The 26,521-nt window shown below is 35.4% G+C and overlaps 1 protein-coding gene across 1 annotated transcript in view; it reads left to right on the forward strand.

Moving 5' to 3' along the window:
- Positions 1 to 26,521, forward strand: part of LOC143231606 (puratrophin-1-like) — a 121,449-nt gene that overhangs the window by 20,422 nt on the left and 74,506 nt on the right. Inside the window, 3 exon segments of the mRNA XM_076466131.1 lie at positions 3,410 to 3,460; positions 22,446 to 23,136; positions 25,742 to 25,906. Coding sequence (XP_076322246.1) covers positions 3,410 to 3,460; positions 22,446 to 23,136; positions 25,742 to 25,906 — 907 coding nt within the window.

Below are 26,521 nucleotides of genomic sequence, written 5' to 3' on the forward strand. Positions count from 1 at the left end.
ATAATGGAATGTTTTAAAACCTTTTAGTGGTTTAAGAACTATTTTGGTGAAGCATGTTCTTACAACTAAGAATAAATAGGTTTCATGTTTATAGAATAACCTGATGCATCGATAGGCTTAGCAGGATGCACTTAGAGTATTTAGCTGTTTGAATATTAATTGATTCTTCTAATAGTATTAGCTGTTTAGATAATAACTGGATACACTGAAAGTAGCATAGAAGTCTAAAGTTAACATGTGACCCTACCATAAGCAAATGTGGAATTATCCATATTAGAACCAAGACGTGTGAAATATTTGAGACTGGTTTGTCATAACCCCCTTTTCTTTCTTTAAGACTTGCCTTCAAGCCGACTTTAGATTAAACTTGACATCAGTACAGTTTTTACCACGTGATCAAGTGAAATTGTACCATCCAGATTATAGAAAAATGTAACCGAAGGACAACGTCATGTACTATACAAACCATAAGTACACGAGACACATGTGACAAACATCTATAAATGTTGAACACATGTAACATATATCAACATACGAAACTTGATATTTTAGTGCAAAGTTACACAGTGCATTCTATGCACCGTCAGAATCGAACCTTGAATTTTAGGATTCAAAGTCCAGAAACGTGACACTGACCCACTGGCGAACAACACGGTGTTTTGCTAATCGTGTAATATTTAGATAAATAAAAATTAACAAAACCAATCATTAAAATAGAAACAAATCAAAATGTATTGATAACCTCGAAGAACAATAAAGAAAGACAATACAACACAAAGTAATATTAATGTTACACAAAAATGAGTACGAGTTTGACTGTTAAACAGGGTACTGAAAATATATTACAAATTTTACACTTTCATCAGCCATTGCATATGCAAAGATGTGGAGTACATTATATCAAAACGATTTTAGAGCCTCACTATGTTGTTACGGTCCTTGTCGCAACATCCTGTGATTTTGTATACGATGACCAAATCCATTGACAGTAGCGCCGCTGCGTAATTTCCGTTTTAAAAGTTAAATCATAAGGCTGGTATGTTCAAAATTCGCCATCCTGCTTTCCATATATTATTTACTTTGTGAGGATGTTCTTTACTAACGCTCAGTTCAAAGGTTTGGTCGCACAGAGATCCAAAAGTATTGCATCTTTTGGCTTGACCAGCATACCTATGAAAAACCATCTTATTCTTCAGCTTTTCAAGTTGTACAACGGTTGAATTAATGTGTCATATAATAAATCTATGTACGTATACTTTATGCCAGTTTTCTAGACAAAGATCTTTTGTGATATTGTTGTCTTCTGTTTCCTGATCCATGGGACGACTTTTGGGGTTGACTTTTGTATTTTTTTTTATTCTCTCCTGCCACAAAATGCCGTAATATGCTTACCATAACTGGGATATGAGTTGTTAATGGTTGCATTTCATGTGATTCTGGTGCTCTAAGTTTGTCATTACTCCCTTGTTTTCAAATGTCATTAAATCTAAGTGGTCTCCCCCTTGAAAATTCTAAATCTCCAATTCAGGCACCTGTCTAAAGTCAAAGTATATGAATATTTTGCCTTTACACACCCTTCCAAACCGCAATCAGATTTCGGTTACATCACATAGCCTATTAATTATCAAGCAGTTTCAACATGTATTCTTTGATAGATTGTTTAGCCAGAGTATTCATGATGAAACTTTGTAGAACGGAAGGCGGAAGACTTTTGAAACGTCGTCCTCCACACATGTGTCTCCACAACAGGCAGTTGCCGTTCATTCTACAAAGTTTCATCAATTTTAACATGTAGTCATAATACATGAAATATCAGCGTTACTTTGTTTTGGCTGTGGTTGTTACGTAAGTTGTTCACATGCATATTAACAATATCAACCCTCTGTATCATCATTGCATCATCAATATTATGAAGTTCAGCTTCGCACTTATTGTTGTATATTTGTTTTCACAAACATATACATAGTTATATCTATACTTTATACATCATCACGCTTCTTAGGTATTCATCACATATAAAATACGTCAGTACATCTGTCTTGTGTTTTAATCAAACCTAAGATAAATCAGCACGTTTGCCTTGTGTTTTAATCAGACTTAAGATACCTCGTACGACTGTCTTGTGTTTTGATCACACTAAAGATACATCATTACGTCTGTCTTGGGTTTTAAGCAAACTTAAGATACAGCAGATTTCTTTAGTGTTCTGTTTTACTTGTTAAGGATCGAAGTAGAAACATTCTTTATCTGTTATCTAGGTATGAGACTGTTTCAATTTACCCTGTTAATTAATGAAACAATGAACGAGGTCTTTAGCCCTTTTTTCTTAGTAATATAAATCGTCATGTCTGTGACACTTGAATACGGGAAGGAGCAGAATACAAACTCTCTGTATGACGCTTGAGTATGGGAAGCGATAATTTCGGGCCTTTTTCACTTACAAAATTTTACAACTGCAGAGAATGATCGGTGTACGTTTGAAGAAAAGGTTTCATCAGCTTGACGCATCAAGATTTAGTAACGATAATATCTGAAAGACAATGTAAAAACTAGGAAAGGTTTCTTTCTGAAAAGAGACAGGTGAATGGACAGATATATAAAAGTAGTTAATGAAAGCTTTGAATAGAAAGGCAATTATATATATATATACATTAAATAATTACATCCAAATTAAGTCAAATGAATAAACAAAATCATGAGGAAGGACTGCGTTAAAAACAACAAATCCCAACCTGTGATTAATTATATTATAAAATGTATCCTAGGTAATATAATTCTATATCGTAGCTTGTAACTTAGGATCATTTTTAAAATATGCGGCGTATTTTGTTTAATTTTAATGTGTTTTGTTTATGACTTAAACTTTTATGGTTATTATATATATATATATATATATTCATAATGTTTTAGACTAGTTCTTACTGTGAATATTTTCTTGCATAGCCGACCAATTTTTCAGGAAAATTGACCATAGAATCTTGTCCTATATTGTTATATTTTATAATTAAAACAAGAAAATGATCAATTATTCACTGTATGTTTTTGGGACGTTTGAATTTGGCCACAGCATGGCCAAGCGCGTTAAAGCGTTCGATTCCTAATCCGAGGGTCGCGGGTTCGAATCCCACTCGTACTAAACATGCTCGCCCTTTCAGCCGTGGAGGCGTTATAATGTGATGGTCAATCCCACTATTCGTTGGTAAAAGAGTAGCCCCAGAGTCGGCGGTGGGTGGTGATGACTAGCTGCCTTCCCTCTAGTCCTACACTGCTAAATTAGGGACGGCTAGCGCAGATAGCCCTCGAGTAGCTTTGCGCGAAATTCAAATCAACAAAAATTTGAATTTCACATTTCAATGTTATGTATGGATGTTTATATTAAGTAACTGATGTATCTTCTCTATTATTTTAGTGTCAAGAATCCCGAAGTAGAAGAGGACAGCTTTACACACACTCTAAGATGGTAAGTGTTCCATAGCAATAACACCTGGTGGTTATTCACTTCTAATACTTACCATATAATGGGTATTCATTTGTAATATTCGCAATACGATGGTTATTCCCTTGTAATACGTACCAAGTAATGATTATTCGTTTGTAATATTTTTCATATGATAGTTATTTAATTGTAATTTTTACTATATGATGGTTATTTACTTTTAATCTTTACTGTATGTTGGTTAATTACTTATTATCTTTACCATACGATGGTTATTTGCATTCAATATTTTCTAGAAATAAAGATAAAATAACTCATAGGTAGCCCTATTGTGAAAATGATAAAGTTATTTTCCACAAAATGGTAGAGCATTGTAAGAATTTATGGTTGCATGTTATTGTTAGTAGAAATAAGCTATGCACTTCATGGAAAATAGATGGAACTAAAGTGATGATAATTCTGGCTTGAAAGATAAACTCGAAGTGGACACAACGTTGAAAGACTGAAGTCTAAATTTTCTATGTGAACACATGATACTATTAAGCAGTAATTAAATTATTTTGAGAATGCAGGAAACTTTGCCAACCTACGTCTACCACTTTTAGTTTAGTTTCTCTGGTTGGCAAAATGGGTTGAAAACAATATACTTTACGACAACGTTAATCATATATAGCATACTTTGCATGATTTACGAACGAAATGAAAATCAATAGAATCGTCTCCTTATTAAAGCAGGTAGGCCATAAACGCTACCTTTTTTGGTTTCTACGTACTTGTGAATGGTTGGGATGTTCGAAAATTGAACATTTTAAAATTAAAAAGATTGAACAATTAACGAAGCACATCATCCTTCAGTGGAACGTGTTTTGATTGAAGCCGGTGATGTTTCAAGTGCTAAAGGTTAAAGGTTATATATAGACTTATTTGTGGAATTTCACTAATCTATACTCCAACATCATCTGCGAGAGCTGTTCCTAATTTTAAAGTGGAATAGAACTAGAAAGAAGACAGCTCTTGGATATTACCTACTCCTTAGGATTTTCTTTATCAACAAATAGTACGATTGAGTGTAGTGTTATAATATCCCCCACGGCGGAAAGAAGGACCACGTTCGGGAATGGGATTCGAACCCGCTCCCTTTAAGCTGCGAGTCGAGTGTCTTTTTTTTTTAATTTCATTTACAAACCTCTTGAAGAGGCCTCATAATGACATATATCACATACAAAACAAGTACAACAATCAAATACATAATTATATACAATTGAATGCACCTGATACTATCTGTAACTGCTCATATCAAAGGACACACAATAATGTAACGTTGTGAACAAGGACGCACAAGTTTAGAATAAAACTGAAAGAAAGAATGGACATCATTACGAACAACATACCTGGAATCATCAAAACTTATTTTCTTTATTAACTGACCCTTATAAAATAACAACAGATTTAAATTGATATTTTTGGCTAAACAAATTTCGCTAACAGTCATAATACAATATTTGGCTAATGTGATCAGAAACATACACTGTAGGCTGTCGTCTTTTCTTAATCCTTCTAGGAAGCCCTGTACAAGAATTCGCCGTTTCTGATTCATTGGTACTGACTTTTGAATAATGAAGGAAATAGTGTCAAAAACTAATGTCCATAAGGGTTGAACCATTGGACACAGGCAATATAGATGTCTCACTGTTTCAGTTTCTTTACCACAAAGTGTGCATAAGCCTAAGTCACCGCGCTATACCAGCCCGTGTGTAGTCCACACAGATAACAGGTGTCTCAGTAGGCCATAGGTCGTAACAGATGGTTGTTGGAAAGCGTTGGGCCTATTTTTCTTTCTGTTCTGACCTAACGCTGTTTTCCTACAGCTAATATTACAGAAACTAATGGGGCTAGTTTGATTTGGGTTTCACAAACAAGTTGTGATTGGTAGATAATATTGTTAATTAGAAGGCCTAGAAATAATTATACGTCGAGAAAAAAACCATGTGAGTAAATCGCAAGTGATATTATTGAACTTTAGAAGTGTTCCACTGTTTGGAATATCTGTATACTTAATATTTATACAAATTCCGTCATGTATTGGACGAACCAACACAATTTTTATACAATTTTAAGAGCTTAGTTAATATTAGAATAATATGTAGGGCAGATAAAATTCCATATTAACAACATCGCTCGTCAGAAGTGTGTCATTATTTGGTAGTTAAAATAGGAATATTTTGGAACGAAATTTGGACTATTCAAAATAAAATCTGACACAATTTATTTAGCGTCATTTAGAAAAAAAACCAACCTCTAAACAAACTTTGACAAACGTCTATCTGGTTGTGAAGCACAGGAAAGACAATTTATGTTTCTGTGTAACGTACAGCCCACGGTGCTAGTTATTTTCTAACCGATCTGGAACGTGCAGCTATATCTGTTTTTATTTTATTTTACTTTTTAAAGAAAAACAGGCGTTAGATGAGGCTATACTTTCATTGATTCAAATCAATAACTTAGCAAATTGGTATTTAAATATAAACTCTTTATTTGATAACAACATAAAATTGACGGTCCTACAGTCAAAATGTGAAAACAGAGAAGGTTTTTGTCTCGTTATTCCGGTAGATCTGACTTCAGTCGATTTTAATTGGTCTTGTCTAAACTATTTTATACCGATATAAAAAACAAATGCCAGAAAGGTCAGTTCCATATCACTCTCTACATTTTCTCATGCAACCTAGCATAACCCCGTCAGGGCTTCTGAGTGAATATTAGAAAGTTCGGCTTCAATAGGAAACGAACCAGTTCATCCATAAACATGGGGGGAAAAGAGATACGACCAGAAGTCAAATAAAACAGGTTCGGGAGGTTGTGTACATAGAATGCGTCAAGTTCTGTATAAGTCATCTCGTTTGAGGGAAGATGTATTTAAACATTTAACATTAGATGCACTAGAGTGGAAAGTGATTTTCTTTCTTTGTTTTCTTACTCACCAGTTGCTTTTTTTTTTCAGTTTGAGAATTGATTACAATACTTAGTTCAAGTATACAGTATAATAGGAAGCCCGTGTGGGAACATTTACATTGTAAAAGTTGTAGTAGGAGAACATACAGTACGAAGATAGAGTAACACATAATACAATATGAGGTAAAAGTAATTGAGTATAGAATAAACGTTAATGTAAAAGATAATACAGTAAAAAGTCAATATTAGATTTTTTTGTCTGCGCTAGCCGTCCCTAATTTAGCAGTATAAGACTAGAGAGAAGGCGGCTAGTCATCACCACCCACCGCCAACTCTTGGAATACACTTTTACCAACGAATAGTGAGATTGACCGTAACGTTATAACGCTCCCACGGTGAGCATGTTTGGTGCAACAGGGATTCGATCTTGCGACCCTCAGATCACGAATCGAGCTCATTAACCACTTAGCTATGCCGGGTCATTTAAGATTAGAGAGTATGCAATAAGATGTTAAAGTGGCAGAGTATACAATAAATTAAAATTGGAGAGTACACAGTAAGATGTTAGAGTAACAGAGTATACAATGAGACAGTAGAGTTGAAATCGATATTACAAACTTTTACTACGGGAAATATTTCATATTGAACGTTATCATAATTTGGATGTGTTGTACATAAAACCTATAACCTACTGTAATTTCAGTGGACTCAGCAAATTATTGAATGTGGCTTTGCTATAAGAAAACACTCACACACCTTCTGCAACTAAATTATGTTATCGTTTAAAGTTGAAAGATTTAGAAACTTGCAGAGTTTCTTTCAGTCAGAGTTTTACTTACGAGTGCTATGAATCAGTTTTATAAAATGCGTGATTAATATCCAAAAATTACCCTGTTACGATCAAGTCTGTTACTTTACCAGGCTCGGAGTGGTCATGCGCAGTATTACAATAGTTATAAACAGTTTTAGTTCGGAAACTCGCGCAAAGCTACACGACAGTAAAGTGAGCAACTGTTTCTTAATTTAGCAGTGATAGATTAGAGAAGACAACCACTCATCATTGACAACTGTTGGGATACTTTTTGAGTAACGAATAGCGAAAATGACTATCCTGTTATAACGCCCCTATGAGTAAAATGGCAAGCATATTGGGTGAAAAGGATTCCAATCCGCGAACCTCAAAATGCGAGTTGAGCGCCTTAACGACCAGGTCATGCCAGGCCTAGAAAGAAACTAACCATTAACTGCCAAACCGAAAGACTTTGACCTGACCCAAAACCACACGTTGGTTAAGGAACGTTTGATAATTGATTATTTCACATTGATATAGAGATTGTAGGGATTAGTCATTAAAAAGTAACGCCCTCGTCTTAAACCACGTCTCACCTTTTCAACAGTTAACAACAGTCGTTAATAATTCGCACGTATTTTAGCTTTATAGTTTATTTGTTTGTTTTTGAATTTCGCGCAAAAATACACAAGGACTATCTGCGCAAGCCATCCTTATTTTAGCAACGTAAGACTAGAGGGAAGGCAGCTAGTCATCACCACCCGCCGCCAACTCTTGGGCTACTCTTTTACCAACGAATTGTGAGATTGACCTTCACATTATAACGCCCCTACGACAGAAAGTGCGAGCATGTTTGGCGCGACAGGAATGCGAACCCGCGACCCTTAGATTACGAGTCGCACGCCTTAACACGCTTGGCCATGCCGGGCCTTCGCTTTACAGATTCCACGAGGTTCATTTGCGCTACTGATTTGACAGAATCAGTTTTAAAATTCCAACGTTTTTTTTTCATTGTTAATACAATGAGTTTATCTACACAAGTAATCACGGTTTAAAATAAACCAACTGGTTAATATTCAGTGATAGAAAGAACTGTTTTCGAAATTAAACTGGAATTGCAACTTGAGTAATCGAACACACAATCTGCTATGGCAACCGACCATGCTCGCGCAGCTTCGTCAGGTGAATGCAGTGTTACCTTGGCAATGTTCAGAATATTCTAATAATACATGGTGCCAGGCATTGCAGACAGAACGAGTTGGCTGTGAATACCAGGAAGCAATTCCTCGAAGTGGAACCTTCACAATGCTGTTCTCTTTAACACTACGCTAAGTGCGAAGTTTGTGGTAACTGACACCCAGTCTATAAATTAACTTGTTTCGAATACAAACTCGAGAATATTCAAATGTCTTTCAGAATAATTTAATTCTTTAAATTGAGGTTTATGACCAAAATAGTTTTTAATTGAAACTATGATTCAGGTAGTTGCGTAGTTGAAATCACGTAGAACTAAATCATCAATTATGAAACTGTTTGCATTCGCAGTTTCGAGTTGAAACGATACTGATGAAACAAAACAAAACAACTATAACAGGAATGTTCAACGATGTCGGTTTTTTACGAAACTGTTTAATTTTCATTGATGTATAAATAATAAATACTAAACCCAAAAATTACTAATAGAGAGATTTTGTTCTCTGTAAAAATAGCCGAAATTATTTTTTGAAGACACAGACAGACACACTGAGCTTAAATGACCTAATAATGATTGAACTGTGAAACTCGACAAAATAACATTTATTAGTGCTTTTACCGTACATTTCTCGTTTCAATTAGCCCATTAGGAGCTTTAAGTGAAAAGAGAAGAATGTAGAGGGATAAAATTAGAGCAAATAAATGTCTCAAGCTGCACATCGCCCTTCAAAACGATGATGCACAAGGAGACATACATCAAAGCGCCCTGATTGGCCACTGTAAATGCCTCGAGCTAGGCAAGTTCTGTGTCCGGGATTTCTGCTGCTGTATGGTCTTTCGTGTGATAAGAGTTGACAAACGACGGATGTAACGGTAGAGCGCTCAGTTCAAGTGGAAAGAACGCGTGAAGGACTAATCGGTGTTCATTTGTAAGTGCTTAAGTATTCAGAATCTTACACATTGGTTGGGGTAAGACGCCTAAGATTTCAGTACGGAATCCCGTACAATCGGCTTTTACTGAAAGCTGTTTTAAACTCAGACGTACAGCTGTCTTCTCGACACCTTAATGGGAACAAAAGGTTTAGCATTTGACTTAACAAGACCAACTGACAGGTTGATAGAGCAATTTATTTTAGTTGATGAACTGTGAAAACATAATATAACTCGTGACGAACAGTGGTCATTGTAAAATATAAAAACTGCTCGTGTACCGCAAAGTGTGTGTGTTTGTGTTTTCTTATAGCAAAGCCACATCGGGCTATCTACTGAGTCCACCGTACCGTAAAGTAGCAGTGGTAATGTGGAATAAACAACCTGTACCGTAAAGTGGACCATGGTCATTTTGGAATAAACAGGTCCACTGACCCTGATAAATTTAGTCTGGCTGTGATCAGTGTAGAATATTTCTTAGAGTGCAGCTGTAACAAGCCTAAGATAAAATTCAGAAGGTATTTAAGTGTATTTAATAATAACTGAAGAGTTTATGTTCCTTTGTGTGTAACTATTTTAAAAAGTGTTCAGAAACACAATGAACTGTTATGTGACTGTGAACTGTTTAGCTTGAAGTTTTACGTTGAATTGTTTTGATGTGTGAAGACTTTGGTTTGCAGTATAATTCTAGAGAATATAGCTTAAGTTTTAAATCTCGCTTTGGCATAACTTGTTAAAACGATGATTCTAAGTAGGTAGTGTCTTCAAATAATCTGTAGAACACTCCACAAACAGGTCGTACACAGAGAGAAGTATAAATGTGGCCATCGATAAATAATTTGACTAAGTCATGCCATGCAACCAGAACGAATCTTGTAATCATGATATTCAAGTTAATTTTCTCTAATGTTAAAGCAAACTGGATATTCTGACTTTTAGAAGCTAGCATGCTAGAGGTCAGAGCAACAGATAACTATTTAAGAATTTTTAGCCCTTTGTAGTTGTTATAGTTATATGTGTGTATATTGCTTCTATTTGTATATTGTTCTCAAATATTTATCTATCTCGTGCTGTATCTAAAGTATCACGTTTGAGCCTTAGGAATCGTGATTCATGTGGACTTTTCCAGTATTATGTTTAAAACACAATAATACACAACGGTAAATCTTTTACTTCCAAGTTTAATAAACTTTTCCATAATGGTAATCTCACCCACTTGAAAATATTTAGGCCACGTCGTTGTTTAAAGCTTCTGTTGGTGTCAAAATTACCGGGTACCTTCATTATCTCAGTTCTCTCATGTTGATTACAAGTTCGAAATAACATTTGAATCATAAGTAACAAAAGTGAAACTATTTATTACAGAGGTATTATCGTGCCACTGTATAGATAAACCGAACTTCACGTGCACTGGGTGAAGGTCTGGTGTAACTATGCACGCTTCGAGTTTTTATTTCATTGTTTATTAGAGTCAGAAAAAAAAAAAGTCTAAGTTAAATGAAAACCTCAGTTTCTGAGAAAATGTTTTTAAAACTGATAATGAATTTTATATTAATATTCAGCCGTAATATATTTTTGTGTAGTTGCGATAAATAAAGTAGATTTTTTTCTCACCTGGCGGATAACAAAGTGACTTCTTGTAAACGATCACGCACGTGAATGAATTTCGAAGTCATATCACCATAGAACTTTAAGATGACGTATTGATTAGGAGTAAAAGAGACGATTACCGTTCTACACTAATCATTACTACGGAGTCACTTGAAATAATGTGTACAGTTTTGGTTTATTTATCCGGAAGGGGACACTGACTTATTAGGAAATGTTCAGAAGTAGGCAACTAGAATAATGCCTTACCTGGAATCATTCTATAGGGAAAAGAAGGGTAAGATGCGATCCGGGAAACGATAGGATAAAGACTAGGGCGGTCTTAGTCATTGTGGAGTTCTGGGCAGAATTCGGTAAAACTCAGAAGCATATTAAAAGTCATTGGTGGTCTTTCTATGCGTGGGTCTTCGGGCTATTGCTTAGTTTCTATAACAGGTAAGACCACCTATGAATAAATATTTTTAGTCTGTATTCTGAAGAAAACGTCACGATAAGACGAAATTTTAAGACTTAGAAAAGAAAGAATACGTTCCAGGTTTGTTGGTTTTATTTTCCTAACACGGTGAGTGACTTATGGAATATGTTAGGAGAAGTAGTGGCCAGCATATTTATAGAAGTGCGTTATCCAGAATAATCTACCATTTCATAAGTTTATTTTTTTCTTTTCTCACGAGAGGTTGTGTGAGAAGATCTCTGAAATCCAAATTTATGTGCAATGCCTATGGTATAATTTCATCAAATCGGATTCAGGTGTGACAGAGCGTATAATATAGTCTTGTCACGTTTTTAGTGAATGTCATGGATGACGGCGTCTCCAGGATTTACTTTATTTCATTAGTTTCATTAAAAATCATTACTAAACCATCACTTCAACAAAGATAAACTACAAAAATATTAAGAACAGCAAGGATATGCTTATGGAACCTAACTTATTGATAAGTTTGAGAAACTTAATTTTTTACGTACACCCAACGAACCATAGCCACATTTAGTTCTTGTATTAGGGATATATATATATATATAGTCCATATGTCTATACTTGAAATGTATAGAGTTGAATGTTTTTCTCTCAAGTCAGATTCTTGTATACACAGTTCACCTAGCCATTCTTGTGGAACTTATAGATGTCTTTTATAAACAATAATTTTCCCAGTTAGTGATTTAATTCAAGCTTAGAGTCGCATGTTGCTCCAGGAGATTTATTATAGATAAAACAGTCTTTCCGACTAATGTGATAACTTATTGTACATAAAATAGTCTTCCTAGCTAATGGGATGATTTATTGTACATAAAATAGTCTTCCTAGCTAATGTGATAATTTATTGTACATAAAATAGTCTTCCTAGCTAATGTGATGATTTATTGTACATAGAATAGTCTTCCTAGCTAATGTGATAATTTATTGTACATAAAATAGTCTTCCTAGCTAATGGGATGATTTATTGTACATAAAATAGTCTTCCCGACTAATGTCATCGGATTTCTCACTTCAGCTGATCACTTGTTCATACCTCCCTCACTTTCTTAGCTTCAACATTGATCAGGAGCCATAGACCCCAGAATACTTTATAGCTTCCTAGACCGACCCTGATGTTTCTAAAGTAAAAATGATAATTTATTGCAGAAAACTTGTTAAAAGTTGTTCGTTTCAGTTGGTACTGGAAAACGCTAAGCTAAATTATATTAGCATTAACAATTACATTGCTTTCCTAGACCTGGCATATCCAGGTGGTTAGAGCACTTGACTTGCAAGCTGAGGATCGCGGGTTCGAGTCCCCATTGCACCAAACGTGCTTGCCCTTTTAACAGTGGGGACGTTATAATGTGACGATAAGTCCCACTAATTGTTGGTAAAAGAGTAGCCCAAGAGTTGGCAGTGGGTGGCAATAATTAGCTGCTTTCCATCTAATCTTAAACTGCTAAACTAGGGACAACTAGTACAGATAGCCCTTGTGTACCTTTGCGCAAAATTCAAAACCAAGTAAACAAACAGTAATTTCTAACATGAAAAGACTTTGGGAAAATTCGGAGATTCTCGGCTGATTCGCAATTCCTCTTGGTTTGCTGAAGGAACCAAATGAAAACAGAAAAACAAATTAAAATGAAATAGACACTAAATTTTTCAAGGTAATATTCGATTACTAGACTACAAATTATAAATCAGAATAAGAGAAAGCAACAAAAAATACGAATAACAGTTTAATTCTGTACATCCCTCAATGTCCTGTATCCTATTCCTTTGGGAAATGATCCCCCGATGGGGAAGAAGTCTACAAATTTACAACGCTTGAATTAGGGGTTCCGATTCTCCTTGACAGATACAACAGATAACCCGATGAAACATACACACACCTTCAGGAAATATTATGTTATTGTATTGGATACCTATTTGGTGGGGAAACTCAACATATTTCGTTAAACAGGAAGAACCTCTTAATTTGTATATTGCGTGTGTTTGGTTACTGTTAAGAAAAACATCCTTAAAATTAAACGCAAGTTTCAACCTTAAACGTGGTTTAAATCTAAGCTGTATCAAAGGTTAAATGTATTGTAACGTTTACTCCCATTTTCCATTGTAGTTGTAACACTTTCTTCAGTCAAGGTAAATGTTGCTGTAACGCTTACTTCATCTTTGTACAATGTAATTGTAACGCTTTCTTTACTCTAGTTAAATTCGACTGTTCGTTTCTTGAATTTTGTGTAAAAGTTTAAGACAGATATCTGCATTAGTGAGCCGTCCTAATTGTGACTAATTTTTCACAATGGAAAGTTGGATTGAGCATTATATTATAACATTATCACGACTGGAACTGAAAGCATTTTCGATGGTGGGACTTAAACCAGTGCCTACAGAGTGCAAGTAAAGCACTCTAATCATTGGAATATGCTAGGCCTAAGTGTGACAGTGGCGCTTTTTCCCCTCTAGAGAAATGTAGATGTAGCACTTTCTTCACTCCAGTCAGATTTTGTTGTAACACTTTTTTACACTCTAGTCAGATATAGTCGTAACGTTTTTTTTCTTTAGTCAAATGTAGATATAACATTTTTTTGCTCTAGCCAAATACATTTGTTGCGCTTTGTTTCACTCTAGTCAAATGTAGTCGTGCGTTTGTTTGTTCGTTGAATTTCTTGTAAAGATATACGATGTTATCTGCGCTAGCTGTCCCTAATTTACAAATCACAGACTAGAGGAAAGGCAGCTAGTCAATATCACTCATCACGAACTCCGAATAATATTTCACCAATGAAAAGTGGGTTTGACCATAACGTTATAAGTCCTCAAAAGCTGAAAGAGCAAACACACTCAGTGGTAGGATTCGAATCCGCAACGAGGGAGATCAATCGAGTATCTGTTTCAAGAGATTTGTTAAATGTATTGCAAAGCATTAGTCACTCTGGATAAATGTTATAGATTATGTTTTGAAGTTGACTACAGTGACAGATTATGTTCCGAAGTTGGCTATAGTTATAGACTGTGTTCCGACATTGAGTACAATGATATATTATGATTTTAAGTTGACAATAGTTACAGATTGTGTTCTGAAGTGGCTGTAATCATAGATTATGTTCTGAAGTTGGCTATAGTTATAGACTGTGTTCTGAAATTAACTAGTGGTACATTGTGTTTCGAAGCTGATATACAAGGTATCTGGATGATCACCTAACTCACGTTGTTAAGGTTATTCTTTCTTCAGCCATTCAACAAACGTATTAGCACAGATGCTCAGCTACACGTGAATTTTACGCTAGCGTGACCACACCGACTGCACCAGTAAGTAACGCAAATACACGCGAATAGTCGCACGTGGCACACGTGCGTGACTTCTTATATTACTGAGGGTTAAGGAAAACACACGGTAGGTAATGGTATGATTATGAGTTAAAGTAGATGATGGTATGTGCTTGTGAGTTTTATTAATAATTAGTTGGAATTTGTTGTTTTATTTTTCCTGTAGAGGTTCCATGTTAAACCCCACGGGTGTATTTCGTTTTTGCTAAATATTTACATTAAAGTTACCTGCATATAAATATAAAAAAAAATATTCGTAGGTAACTTTAATGTAAACATTTATGAATATAAATATGTGGACTAAATTGTAACTATTATAATGTTTTTGTTACTTTTATAAGTAACATAGCTTGATGAAAAGGCATATAACTCGTGATTATTCTAATTAAGTCCATCTTGCTCCACAAAGGCAAAAGTTTACACATTCATTCTACACACTTATTATACATTATACTTGCATATCACTTATTACACATTCTACTTGTATATCACCCATTATATCTTCTATCTATATATTCCCCATTATTTATAACTTTTACTTGAATATTACCCATTATACCTTATTTCTGTATACCACCCATAAAATATTTTACTTGTATATTACTCATTATGGAACACGAATTGTAAAGCTACTCTTCAGTAACCTGGACGAATCTGTTTTGCAAAATATGAAAATAAGTATAAATACTTGGAACTTAGAGATTGGTTTTAATAAGTAATTTATTGACAGCGACTGAATATAAGAAATGGGTTATTCAACACTGAATGGTTATAATAACTGGCTGGTTCACATGGTTTGTTTATAAGGGTTATTCTATACAATCTGTTTTAAAGCTTAAACATTAAATTCTAGTTGTCGATTAAATCATGTTACATATTGTAATGTTACATATTGTAAACGATGTATGAAACTGATTGGTTAATAATAATAAAAAAAAAATTAAATATCAAATGCTTTCTTTGTTACTGGAATATAGTACCTATCACTTGTAGCATGCGCGCGAGCGGTCATGAAAACAAATGCCAGTTTTGTTTGTTTGTTGGTGAACGCCAAACTACACAAGGAGGTCATCTGTGTTATGCCAATCAGGAGTATAGAAACTCGATTTGTAGCGTTATGAGTGTTCAGACTTGCCTTGAGCTACCGGGGAGCAGAAAGACTCGTCCGCTAGTCGTTTAACCAACAAAATAAGTTCGTTAAAAATAAATAAAATATTTTTGACTACACATCAATACCTGAAGCAAGTGTCGTAGCACTTAGCATGTCGTAATGTGTATTCGAAGGTCTATGGTTCGAGTCCCATTATCGCAAAAGAAATTATAACAGATTGAGCTTCACACGTTGGGGCCGTGGATGTGTTATAGGAGTGAAGGCTTAATTCCACCATTCGATTGGAGTAACTATTCACTAATTGCCTTTCCTTTAGCATACTGATTCTCTGTTATTGGTCTGCGTACTAATGCCGGTTCATCACAATCACCTTGTTCGTTCGTGGAATTTCACAAAGCCAAATAAGCTAACTAAACTAAAACTGACGGAATATTCATTTATTAATCGTAATGGTTTCTCGTTATGTTTGCATTTTAGTGATCGATGACAGCATATGGAGGCATCAAACTGCCACCTGGTGTCGAAAAGGCTTAGTCTATCCGTTCAAAACTAGCAGCTACCCTTGTTGTAGCCTTCCGTGGATATTGAATCAAACTATATAGAACCGAAGTACACATAAAATAAATTTGGTTCATTGCTTTTTTACGCACCAGAGAGTATATTTACAGCTCATAATTCAAGGTATCGATGTATTCCGTACATTGAGACGACAGCAATAGCCCTGAAGAAATATTTGAAAAATGAAACGCACAATGATTTATTAAACCAAATAATCTATTGAAATTTGTTAGCTATTTTTTTCACATATTCACTAAGTTGTCGGTATAACTGGAAGAAGAATTTGGGTAAAAATGAGTCACTGTTGGTTTAATTGATTTATTTTAAGCAACCTATGAATAACTTGTGGTAGACATAGCCTTCATAAAGACAGTTAATTCATAGTAAAAATGGCTTTCACATAGATAAGTTAATCCAACATACTTTTCACATAGATTAATTAATCCGTAATAGACATAGCCTTTACATTGGTAAGTTAATCCATAATAGACATAGTCTTGACACAGAAATGAGTCCATAGTAAATATAGCTTTCACACAGATTATTTTAGCCAAAGTAGAGATAGCCTTCACATAGATAATTTAAAACATAGTAGACATAGCCTTCACATAGATAATTTAAAACATAGTAGGCATAGTCTTCACATAGAAATTAATCCATTATAGATATAGCCTTCACATAGATAAGTTAAGGACAATCAAATAATATACTCCCCAGTAGTGTAGTGGTAAAACATACTTTCTCCGCTATATATTGGACAACTTTATATGAAATCTTTCCTTATAAATATATGTTTGTTGAAGCAATATTTTTCCTCTTCTGGTTACTGCTGGTAAAAGAAAATACATGTTTTCAAACCAGAGTTCTTATTGGACTGAAACTGTAACGATGTATGTCTTCAGTGAACATCTGCAACTGGAGATCTTCGATTAAGGCTTAACAAAAACACTTATAATTTTAAGATGTCCCCGTGTACTTTGATAAAAGTAGGAAAATCAGAAAACTCAAATAATTAAGCTTTATCGTATTTTCTTCGTTAAATTATTTCTGCTGCATCTCGGAATTAGAATATCCATTCGCCCCATTATATTTAAAAAAAAACCAACAAAAAACAACTGATTTAATGTTCTAATTAGATCAAGTTGTGTTGTGTTTCTTGTGACGTCTTACGCATAATTTAAACCTGCACTTAAGACACCAAAGAATAAAGTACAAATTACAAGAGTGTTACACTCTTACCAATGAACTAGCTGAGTTGAAAGGAACTGACCCTGGTTACAAGTTGAGATCAAAGTTGGTACTGATAGGTAAGTATTAACGAGTATTGACCAATTGGTAATGATAGGTAAGTATTAACGAGTATTGGCCAATTGGTAATGATAGGCAAGTATTAACGAGTATTGACCAAATGGGTACTGATAGATAAGTATTAACGAGTATTGACCAAGTTGGTACTGATAGATAAGTATTAACGAGTATTGACCAAGTTGGTACTGATAGATAAGTATTAACGAGTATTGACCAATTGGTAATGATAGGTAAGTATTAACGAGTATTGGCCAATTGGTAATGATAGATAAGTATTAACGAGTATTGACCAAGTTGGTACTGATAGATAAGTATTAACGAGTATTGACCAAGTTGGTACTGATAGATAAGTATTAACGAGTATTGACCAAGTTGGTACTGATAGATAAGTATTAACGAGTATTGACCAAGTTGGTACCGATAGATAAGTATTAACGAGTATTGACCAAGCTGGTACCGATAGATAAGTATTAACGAGTACTGACCAATTGGTAATGATAGGTAAGTATTAACGAGTATTGGCCAATTGGTAATGATAGATAAGCATTAACGAGTATTGACCAAGCTGGTACCGATAGATAAGCATTAATGAGTACTGACCAAGCTGGTACCGATAGATAAGTATTAACGAGTACTGACCGCTGGTGGTACCGATAGATAAGCATTAACGAGTACTGACCAAGTTGGTACCGATAGATAAGTATTAACGAGTACTTGACCAAGCTGGTACCGATAGATAAGCATTAACGAGTACTGACCAAGTTGGCACTGATAGATAAGTATTAACGAGTATTGACCAATTGGTAATGATAGGTAAGTATTAACGAGTATTGGCCAATTGGTAATGATAGATAAGTATTAACGAGTATTGACCAAGTTGGTACTGATAGATAAGTATTAACGAGTATTGACCAAGTTGGTACTGATAGATAAGTATTAACGAGTATTGACCAAGTTGGTAATGATAGATAAGTATTAACGAGTATTGACCAAGTTGGTACTGATAGATAAGTATTAACGAGTATTGACCAAGTTGGTACTGATAGATAAGTATTAACGAGTATTGACCAAGTTGGTACTGATAGATAAGTATTAACGAGTATTGACCAAGTTGGTACTGATAGATAAGTATTAACGAGTATTGACCAAGTTGGTACTGATAGATAAGTATTAACGAGTATTGACCAAGTTGGTAATGATAGATAAGTATTAACGAGTATTGACCAGGTTGGTACTGATAGATAAGTATTAACGAGTATTGACCAAGTTGGAACTGATAGATTTTATTCTCTTTCTGCAATATTAGTTTAATTAATAGTAATTGTTTAAATCAGGGGTGTGCAACAGGCGGTCCGCGGGCCACAACCCGGCCCGCCAAGCCATTTAGTGTGGCCCTAGTTGTTGTAATCTAACCATGTGGCCTGATCTGTAATCCAACGCAAATGGAATATTTTTAAAAGCATCGATCCTACGGGATTCCCAGGCTTCGACTCGACAAACTTCTAAAATTATCTTTGCTAGAGAGGAGCAGGCCGAATTCGATTGGTCGGCCTCCTTAGGGCATGAATAGGTGACGTGCACTAGCACTATTGTCTACAACTCAACGTCATGTCCTGAACCTCGCCTTCGCCCGCTGGCGACAATTTTCCCTAACCTCTGCTGTCCGTCATTCATTATTGGTGAAAATTTTATTACCTTTACAGTTACTACAAGAGATTGAAGGTAAATTGATTATTATTTAGCATATTGTTGTGACTTTACTGAATTTATTAAAATTTTTGCTTTCAGATGCATCTGATTCTATGTACAGTGTGACCTCGTTATTCGCGGGGTTACGTTCTTTACCCTCCCGCGAATAGCGAAAACCGCGAATATTGGATGCAGTTTTAAAACGTATATATATGCGATTATATACTATATGAAATGCTTCCCAAACACTAATGATACTTATACTCATTGATGCAGTAATAATGTAGCAATATTGCATACTGTTATGTATTTCACTAAATTGCACCGTGCGTTACCGGGCTGTGCTTTGCCGTTTGCGTTGTTGGGGAAGCTGAGGCAGTCAGCCAATAGCAGTCCAATCTTGTTTGGTGAAGACGACAATTGATAAAAACGGCTTGATTGAGTAAATACAACAGAAATCTCCTCGAAAAGCCCTTTCAGTCTCTGTGACCTACAAAAACGCAGTTCCGTCATAACCCGCGAATATGCGGGGCCGCGAATGGCGAACCGCGAATAGGCGAGATCACATTGTATTTTGCTATTCTCAATTAATTTAAGTACCGGAAGGCTATGATCGGGATGCCAATTTAGAAACATGTGTTTCTGTCCATAAGAGGTTCCATGTGTAAATAAATTCTATGTTTTTTTCTACTTTGCTATTTTCGTGAGAATAATTTTGTTTTGATTTCAGGGCTAGTAAAATGTCAGCAGTTAAGAAACGAAAAATTGATGATGAGGGAAGGTTATTCAACAGTGAATGGTGCACAAAATATCTTGTTGTCCCACATAATCAAGGTGTTGTCTGCCTCGTCTGTCAAACTACAATTGCAGTCATGAAAGAGTACAATATTAAGCGACATTACGCAACTAAGCACTCCTCCCAGTTTGATGAAATTGTTGGTCAGGCACGAAAGGACAAAATTGAACATTTAAAACATCAATTGAAAAGCAACAAGGTGTTTTACCACTTTCAAGAAAAATTCAGAACTGGTGACAAAACTGAGTTTTAAGCTTTGTGAATGTATGGCAGAAAAGGGAAAGCCTTTCAGTGATGGAGAATTTATTAAAATTGTTTAACAATATTCACAGAATATGCATGTCCAGAGAAAAATATTTGGTGGAGCAAACTAGCCTTTCCCGCTTTACTGTCTCACGCAGGACAAAAGATCTTTCAGAGGACATCAAAGAAACTTTGAAAGAGAGATTGAATTCGTGTGAAGCTTTCAGTCTGGCTTTGATGAAAGCACTGATATCAATGACACATCCCAACTTGTCATTTTCATCAGAGCTGTTACTGCAGGCTTTGATGTTTTCGAAGAGTTTTAAAAATGGCAAGCCTTTCCTCCACAACCACAGGACAGGATATTTGTGAACAAGTGCTTAAGGTTGTAGAAAAGTTTGAACTGAATCCTTATAAATTATGTGGTGTTACAACAGATGGTGCTCCTTCCATGACAGGTAGGACAAATGGATTCACCAAGAAATTTCTAACTGCAATTGGAGCACAAGACGTAGTTGTAAGCCATTGCATTATTCACCAAGAGAGCTTGTGCACCAAAGTTCTGGATTTTGCAGAAGTCATGAAAATGTCGTCCAATGCGTAAATTATATTCGAACACGAGGATTAAATCATCAACAATTTAAAACTTTTTAAATGAGCTGGACAGTGAGTATTCAGATGTTTTGTACTTCTCTGCTGTACGTTGGCTTAGTAGAGCTGCTACTTTGAAGAGATTCTGGAATCTGCGAGAGGAGATTAAGTTCTTCATGGAGAGCAAACGTCAGAATGTGGACTTCATGAGCAATGAGAACTGGCTGAATGACTTAGCATTCCTCACAGACATTACACAGCATCTGTCTGATTTAAACTTAAAACTACAAGGGAAAAGTCAACTTGTGAATAAGTTGTTTGAGCATATTTGTGCTTTTGAGAAGAAATTGGAACTTTTCCAGGTTCAGTTGAGAAGAGCCATATTGACCCATTTTACATGTCTTGCAACCAGGAAACTGGAATTTCCTAATCTGGATTGCAACAAATATGGAACCAGTGTACAAAAGCTGCGTGATGAGTTTGCAAACAGATTTCCAGATTTCAGACAAACTGAAATTAGATTGAAATTGTTCGCTCAACCTTTGATTTGGCAGTGGAAGACAGTCCTGATGATTGCCAAATGGAACTCATTGAACTGCAGGCTGACATGGACACTAAAAGGAAATTCTCTGAAAACAGTTTGCTAGACTTTACAAACTCTGTGTACGTGAAAAGTTTCCCAATTTGTCCCGTCATGCACAAATAATTGCCTCCCTTTTTGGTAGCACCTACTGCTGTGAGCAATTTTTCTCCAAAATGAAGCTCATCAAAACCAAATGTAGAAGTCAGCTGACTGATGAACATTTGACCAGTTAGTTAAGAGTGGCAACCACTTCTGTCAAAGCTGATATTGACAAGCTCTGCAAGGACTCTAAATTTCAAGTGTCGCACTAAAATGATCACTCATGCAAAAATATAAAATATTATTGCTTGCATTTTGAGATTTTTTTTTAATTTATTGTGCCTGTACATTGTACACGAATAAGCTTGTTTTTTAAGTGGCCCCGCTTGATTGATGAAGTTGGTTATATGGCCCACCGACGAAAAATGTTGCACACCCCTGGTTTAAATGTTTTACATGTAAATGTATATATATAGTTCATTATTAATAGTTTTATATTTTATAATATAAATTATTTTTTAATATTATTCTTTTGCATTCTTACTTTAATACTTTTCTTTAGAAGTAATCTGAATAACCTAAGCTGACCGAAATTGATGAAATATTATGGGGTTTACAGCCAAAAATATGGCTAATAGCGAGGACACCCAACTAATGACTCAGTGCATTCTAATTATTATATATTATTGTTCTATGGATTTCCCTATAAGAAGTAAAAGCGCTCTGTCAAATCGAGTATATCAATAACTGCCTTAATGTTTGACTGGTATTTATGTAAGCAGCTCGCTTTGGTCAGACTTTAATGAAAAATCTTTATTTTCTTCTAGCACTTAGTTGACCTGTGTCACAGCTGTTGTGAATCTAAGTGGAGCAGTTGGCCGCTCTGTGTTCAACAGAGGGTGTTAGTCCAACTGGGAGAAATAGATAGATCCCTGCTAAAACCTGGAGATTTCTATTTTTGTCTCCGTCAGTCCTGGTCATCTCCGTATACGCCATCATCGAATAACAGTTGTTTGGAAGTGATTTGTATTTATAAAACTCCGAACGGCATTAAAGAGCGAGTGGTGCATGAAAGTGAATTAGACATTTTATTTACGATGGACTGGATTTATGATCCCCTAAAACCTGTTTCTCCGACCTTTCTATCAAAATCAGACTCAGATGAGCAGTTGCCTTTTCTACTTCAGAGCCTTCTGGTGACGGTTGAAAGAGGTATCGAAAGGATTGAATGGCAACATGTAAGAAAAAATTGGTTCTGCAGTCATACCTTCCCATCGCAGTTTCTGTGTCCTGCAGACTTATCTTGTCATGGGTATCAGATTATACATACGAAGGACAGTTCAGTGCAGACCAGTCCAAAACATTATTCAGAGAATAGAGGGAGTCAGGATGAGGTGGTCTGTGATCACGCTGTTGCTGGTATAGATGGAGTTGGAAAAGATCATGGATGTCATGCATATTCTGTCTTACAAGGAAATCTTCAGAGGCATGATTATCTTCTGGAAAACTCAGACACAGGTAGAGTCAAAGATTAAGTGTCTAACAACTAATTAGATGATGCTATTGGCATCAAAAATGTTATCTTACCTGTGAAAAAAGGGGCTCATGGTAATATTGTTCATAGGTTGATGTACTGAACTAATCTGTTGGTAAGTCATGGAGTGTATGAATCTGTGAAAAAGATCTGTTGGTAAGTCGTTGTACGCAGTAACATACGAACAATTTCTGTTGGTAAGTTGTTAAGTGTATCAATGTGTGAACAAGATCTCTTGGTAAGTCGCTAAGTGTAACAATGTATGAACAAGATCTGTTGGTAAGTCTTTGAGAGTAACAATGTATGAACAAGATCTGTTGGTAAGACGTTGAGTGTAACAATGTATGAACAAGATATCTTGGTAAGTCGTTGTATGTATCAATGTACAAACAAGATATGTTAGTAAGACGTTGAGTGCATCTAGCTGTGAGCAACATCTATTGATAAAAGTTGTTGAGTACATCAATAAAACATAAATCTTTATACAGCCTCAGTTTTTCATTAAGAATAAAAAATAAAAAAATGAAATATTTATATAATCTCTTGCATGGCAGTTAAATAGATGAAAAAATCATAATAGAAATTTGATATTAACATTGGAATTTTATTTAGTTTTTTTGTCAATAGTTAAAAAATGAACTAGTTATTTTTATGAAATACTTTTAAACAGTTTTGCTATTTCCATGTGATTCAAGGGATTAATAGAACAGTGACACATATTGTCTGATATACTGAAGTACATCAATTCTTGGCAGGCCAGACATGTCTAGGTGGTTAAAATGCTCGACTCATAGTCCAAGACTTGCGGGTTTCAATCCACCTCACACCAAACATTCTCGCCCTTTCATATCAAATCAATCGAGAACATTACATATCTTCCTCGGTGAAAAGTGAGCTTGTAAATTGCCTGAGGCCAGCCAAGATTAGATTGTTTGTTTGTTCGTTTTTTAAATTTCTCGCAAAGCTACACAAGGACTATCTGCACTAGCTATCCCTAATTTAGCAGTGTAAGACTAGAGGAAGAGAAGCTAGTCATTATGACCCACCGCTGACTCTTGGGATACCCATTTACCAACGAATAGTGGGATTGATCATCACATTATAATGCCACTACGGCTAAAAGGGCAAGCATATTTGGTGTGACAGGGATTCGAGCCCGCGGCCTTTGAATTACGAGTCGATTGCCTTAGCCCGTCTGGCCATGTCGGGCCGAAACGTTCTCGTAGAAATACTAACGTCCGAAGTCAGTTCTCTGAATTTGAGCGGTTTGTAATGTTCTAAATGTATAAACATTTCTGGTCAAACATCCGTAGTTTTCCGATTGATAAGTGTTTATCACAATTATAACTTCTGGTTGTTATAGTATATTATCAGTAGTAAGCCAACAATATTCTCCTGTCTCTCCGTGCGTTGTGATTTGTAAACTTTAAGGCGAGGTTCTCGAAATTTCAGTTGGCAACAATACTGTTATTTTACATCCACACGTCGTACATTGTTAATTCTACAAATTTAGAGAACAGGCGGGACTTTCACAATACATATTTAATAATATGTAACTTTCTTTTGATAATATAAAGGTTTTGAAAGTAACACTAGCTGTTTATGTACCTTAAAACAAAAAATAAGCTAGCGTTTAATCTCTGTTTTTAAGTACAAAACTATACAATAGATTATACATGCTATGCTCTCCGTGGATGTCGAATTTCAAATAAAGATCAACGCTGAGCCATCGGGAGGAAACGTCGGTGTCTGGTGGTTCATTGACAAATAATTGTTAGATGATATTTCTGGTAGCTCTTTGAACCAGTGCTTGTTAGAAGGACAAGTGATTCATTGACCACTGGTATAGATTAATTCTCTGTCCAGTTGCTGCTACAAAAAGTGTCGAGTGACTGGCTGTTTTAACAGTAGTTAAAGGGTAAAATGACCCATAACTTTTGTAACAAAAACTGACCAAGTACTCCAGAAATACTGGACTGAGCGCAACTTAGTAGTTAACATATTTTATGTGAAGTTGAGAGTTCATTGTTCGTGTCTCGTTTCCGTAAATCGCGTACCACAATTTGTGCAGTGGGTGCAACGCTGAAAAACCAACTACTCGGTTAGAGCACCTCAATAATTAGCACCAGGTGCTACTTACCAGCTTCTTCCTTCTAGTTTATCAGGGACATCTAGTACAGATAGGCCTTGTGTAGTTCTTCACGATCATACTAAACATGCAAACCAGAAATACCTTAACTGTAGGAAAAGAGACTTAAACACTGGTGACGAAAAAGTGTAAAAAATACTCACTGTACGTGTTGAGTACAAAACACTATCTCTGAACATCATGTACCCTAGAACATCTTGTAAATACTTCAGAAGACCACTATTTGTTTTACTGTAGCACGGCTAACACTGATATATTTTACAGTCTAATGAATAACGCAGGTACTCATGAAGTTATATTATTTTTTTTAAACTCATCAAATTTGCATTCTTCTTCTTAAGTATATAAAATCCAAGGGTTTAGATTATTCATGCGGTCATTGTATTACATTCAAAGTATTGTATTATTCCAGAAATTTGAAAGATGATTTTTTTGTACAGGTCATTACAGTACAGAACATAACGAGCAACCACCATCAATGTCAACATCAAATGACCAAGCAAGAGAACTTGGTGACGGTTATAACGACAGCGTGCTAGTTTATCCAGTCAGTATTGCTGAAGTTAGCGTTGAACTGCGAGATTCAGAAATAGCTATGCTTCCAGGTAAGTTATTCTGCAAGTTTAAATACCAGTAAACCTGTTGCTTATTCACTCCTTTCACGTAAAATAAAAAGCAGTTGTTTTTGTGAACAGTAAGTCTGGCGGTTTACGAAAGAAAAATTAGCTACACAATTTTACGCTTTGAAACTAGCGAGAAATACTTAAATGTCCTCACAACGTATTCTTTAATTTATGAGAAATCTTCGATGACTTACAATGGAGTTCATTACAGTAACCTCCATATCTTGTTAAAGCAATGAAGTTTATTGTTTTTGGACATAACGACGAATACGTTAATAGTCTGGAAACGTTCATGAGGTAAAATAAAACACCATAATCAGGAAACTTTTATAAATAGTTGGAAGGCCTTGGACAAATAGTTGTATTTGTGAGAACTTTATCAATACTCTGGTGTCTGACACAAAGCATTGTAAGGATTGCATCAAACACTAATAAATTTTATAAATTCTGGATCATGGGTAGAATTGGCAATTCATATTTTTACAAATATATGATTTTTCATGCGAACACTTATTTTTCCAAAATGAGGCCGAAGGTTGTCTGGATGGGCAACTTGTTTTAACTACTATTATAACCTTAGGATATATGTCTACTGTC

This window comes from Tachypleus tridentatus, chromosome 11 (genome assembly GCF_004210375.1).
Source record: "Tachypleus tridentatus isolate NWPU-2018 chromosome 11, ASM421037v1, whole genome shotgun sequence".
Classification (NCBI taxonomy): domain Eukaryota; kingdom Metazoa; phylum Arthropoda; class Merostomata; order Xiphosura; family Limulidae; genus Tachypleus; species Tachypleus tridentatus.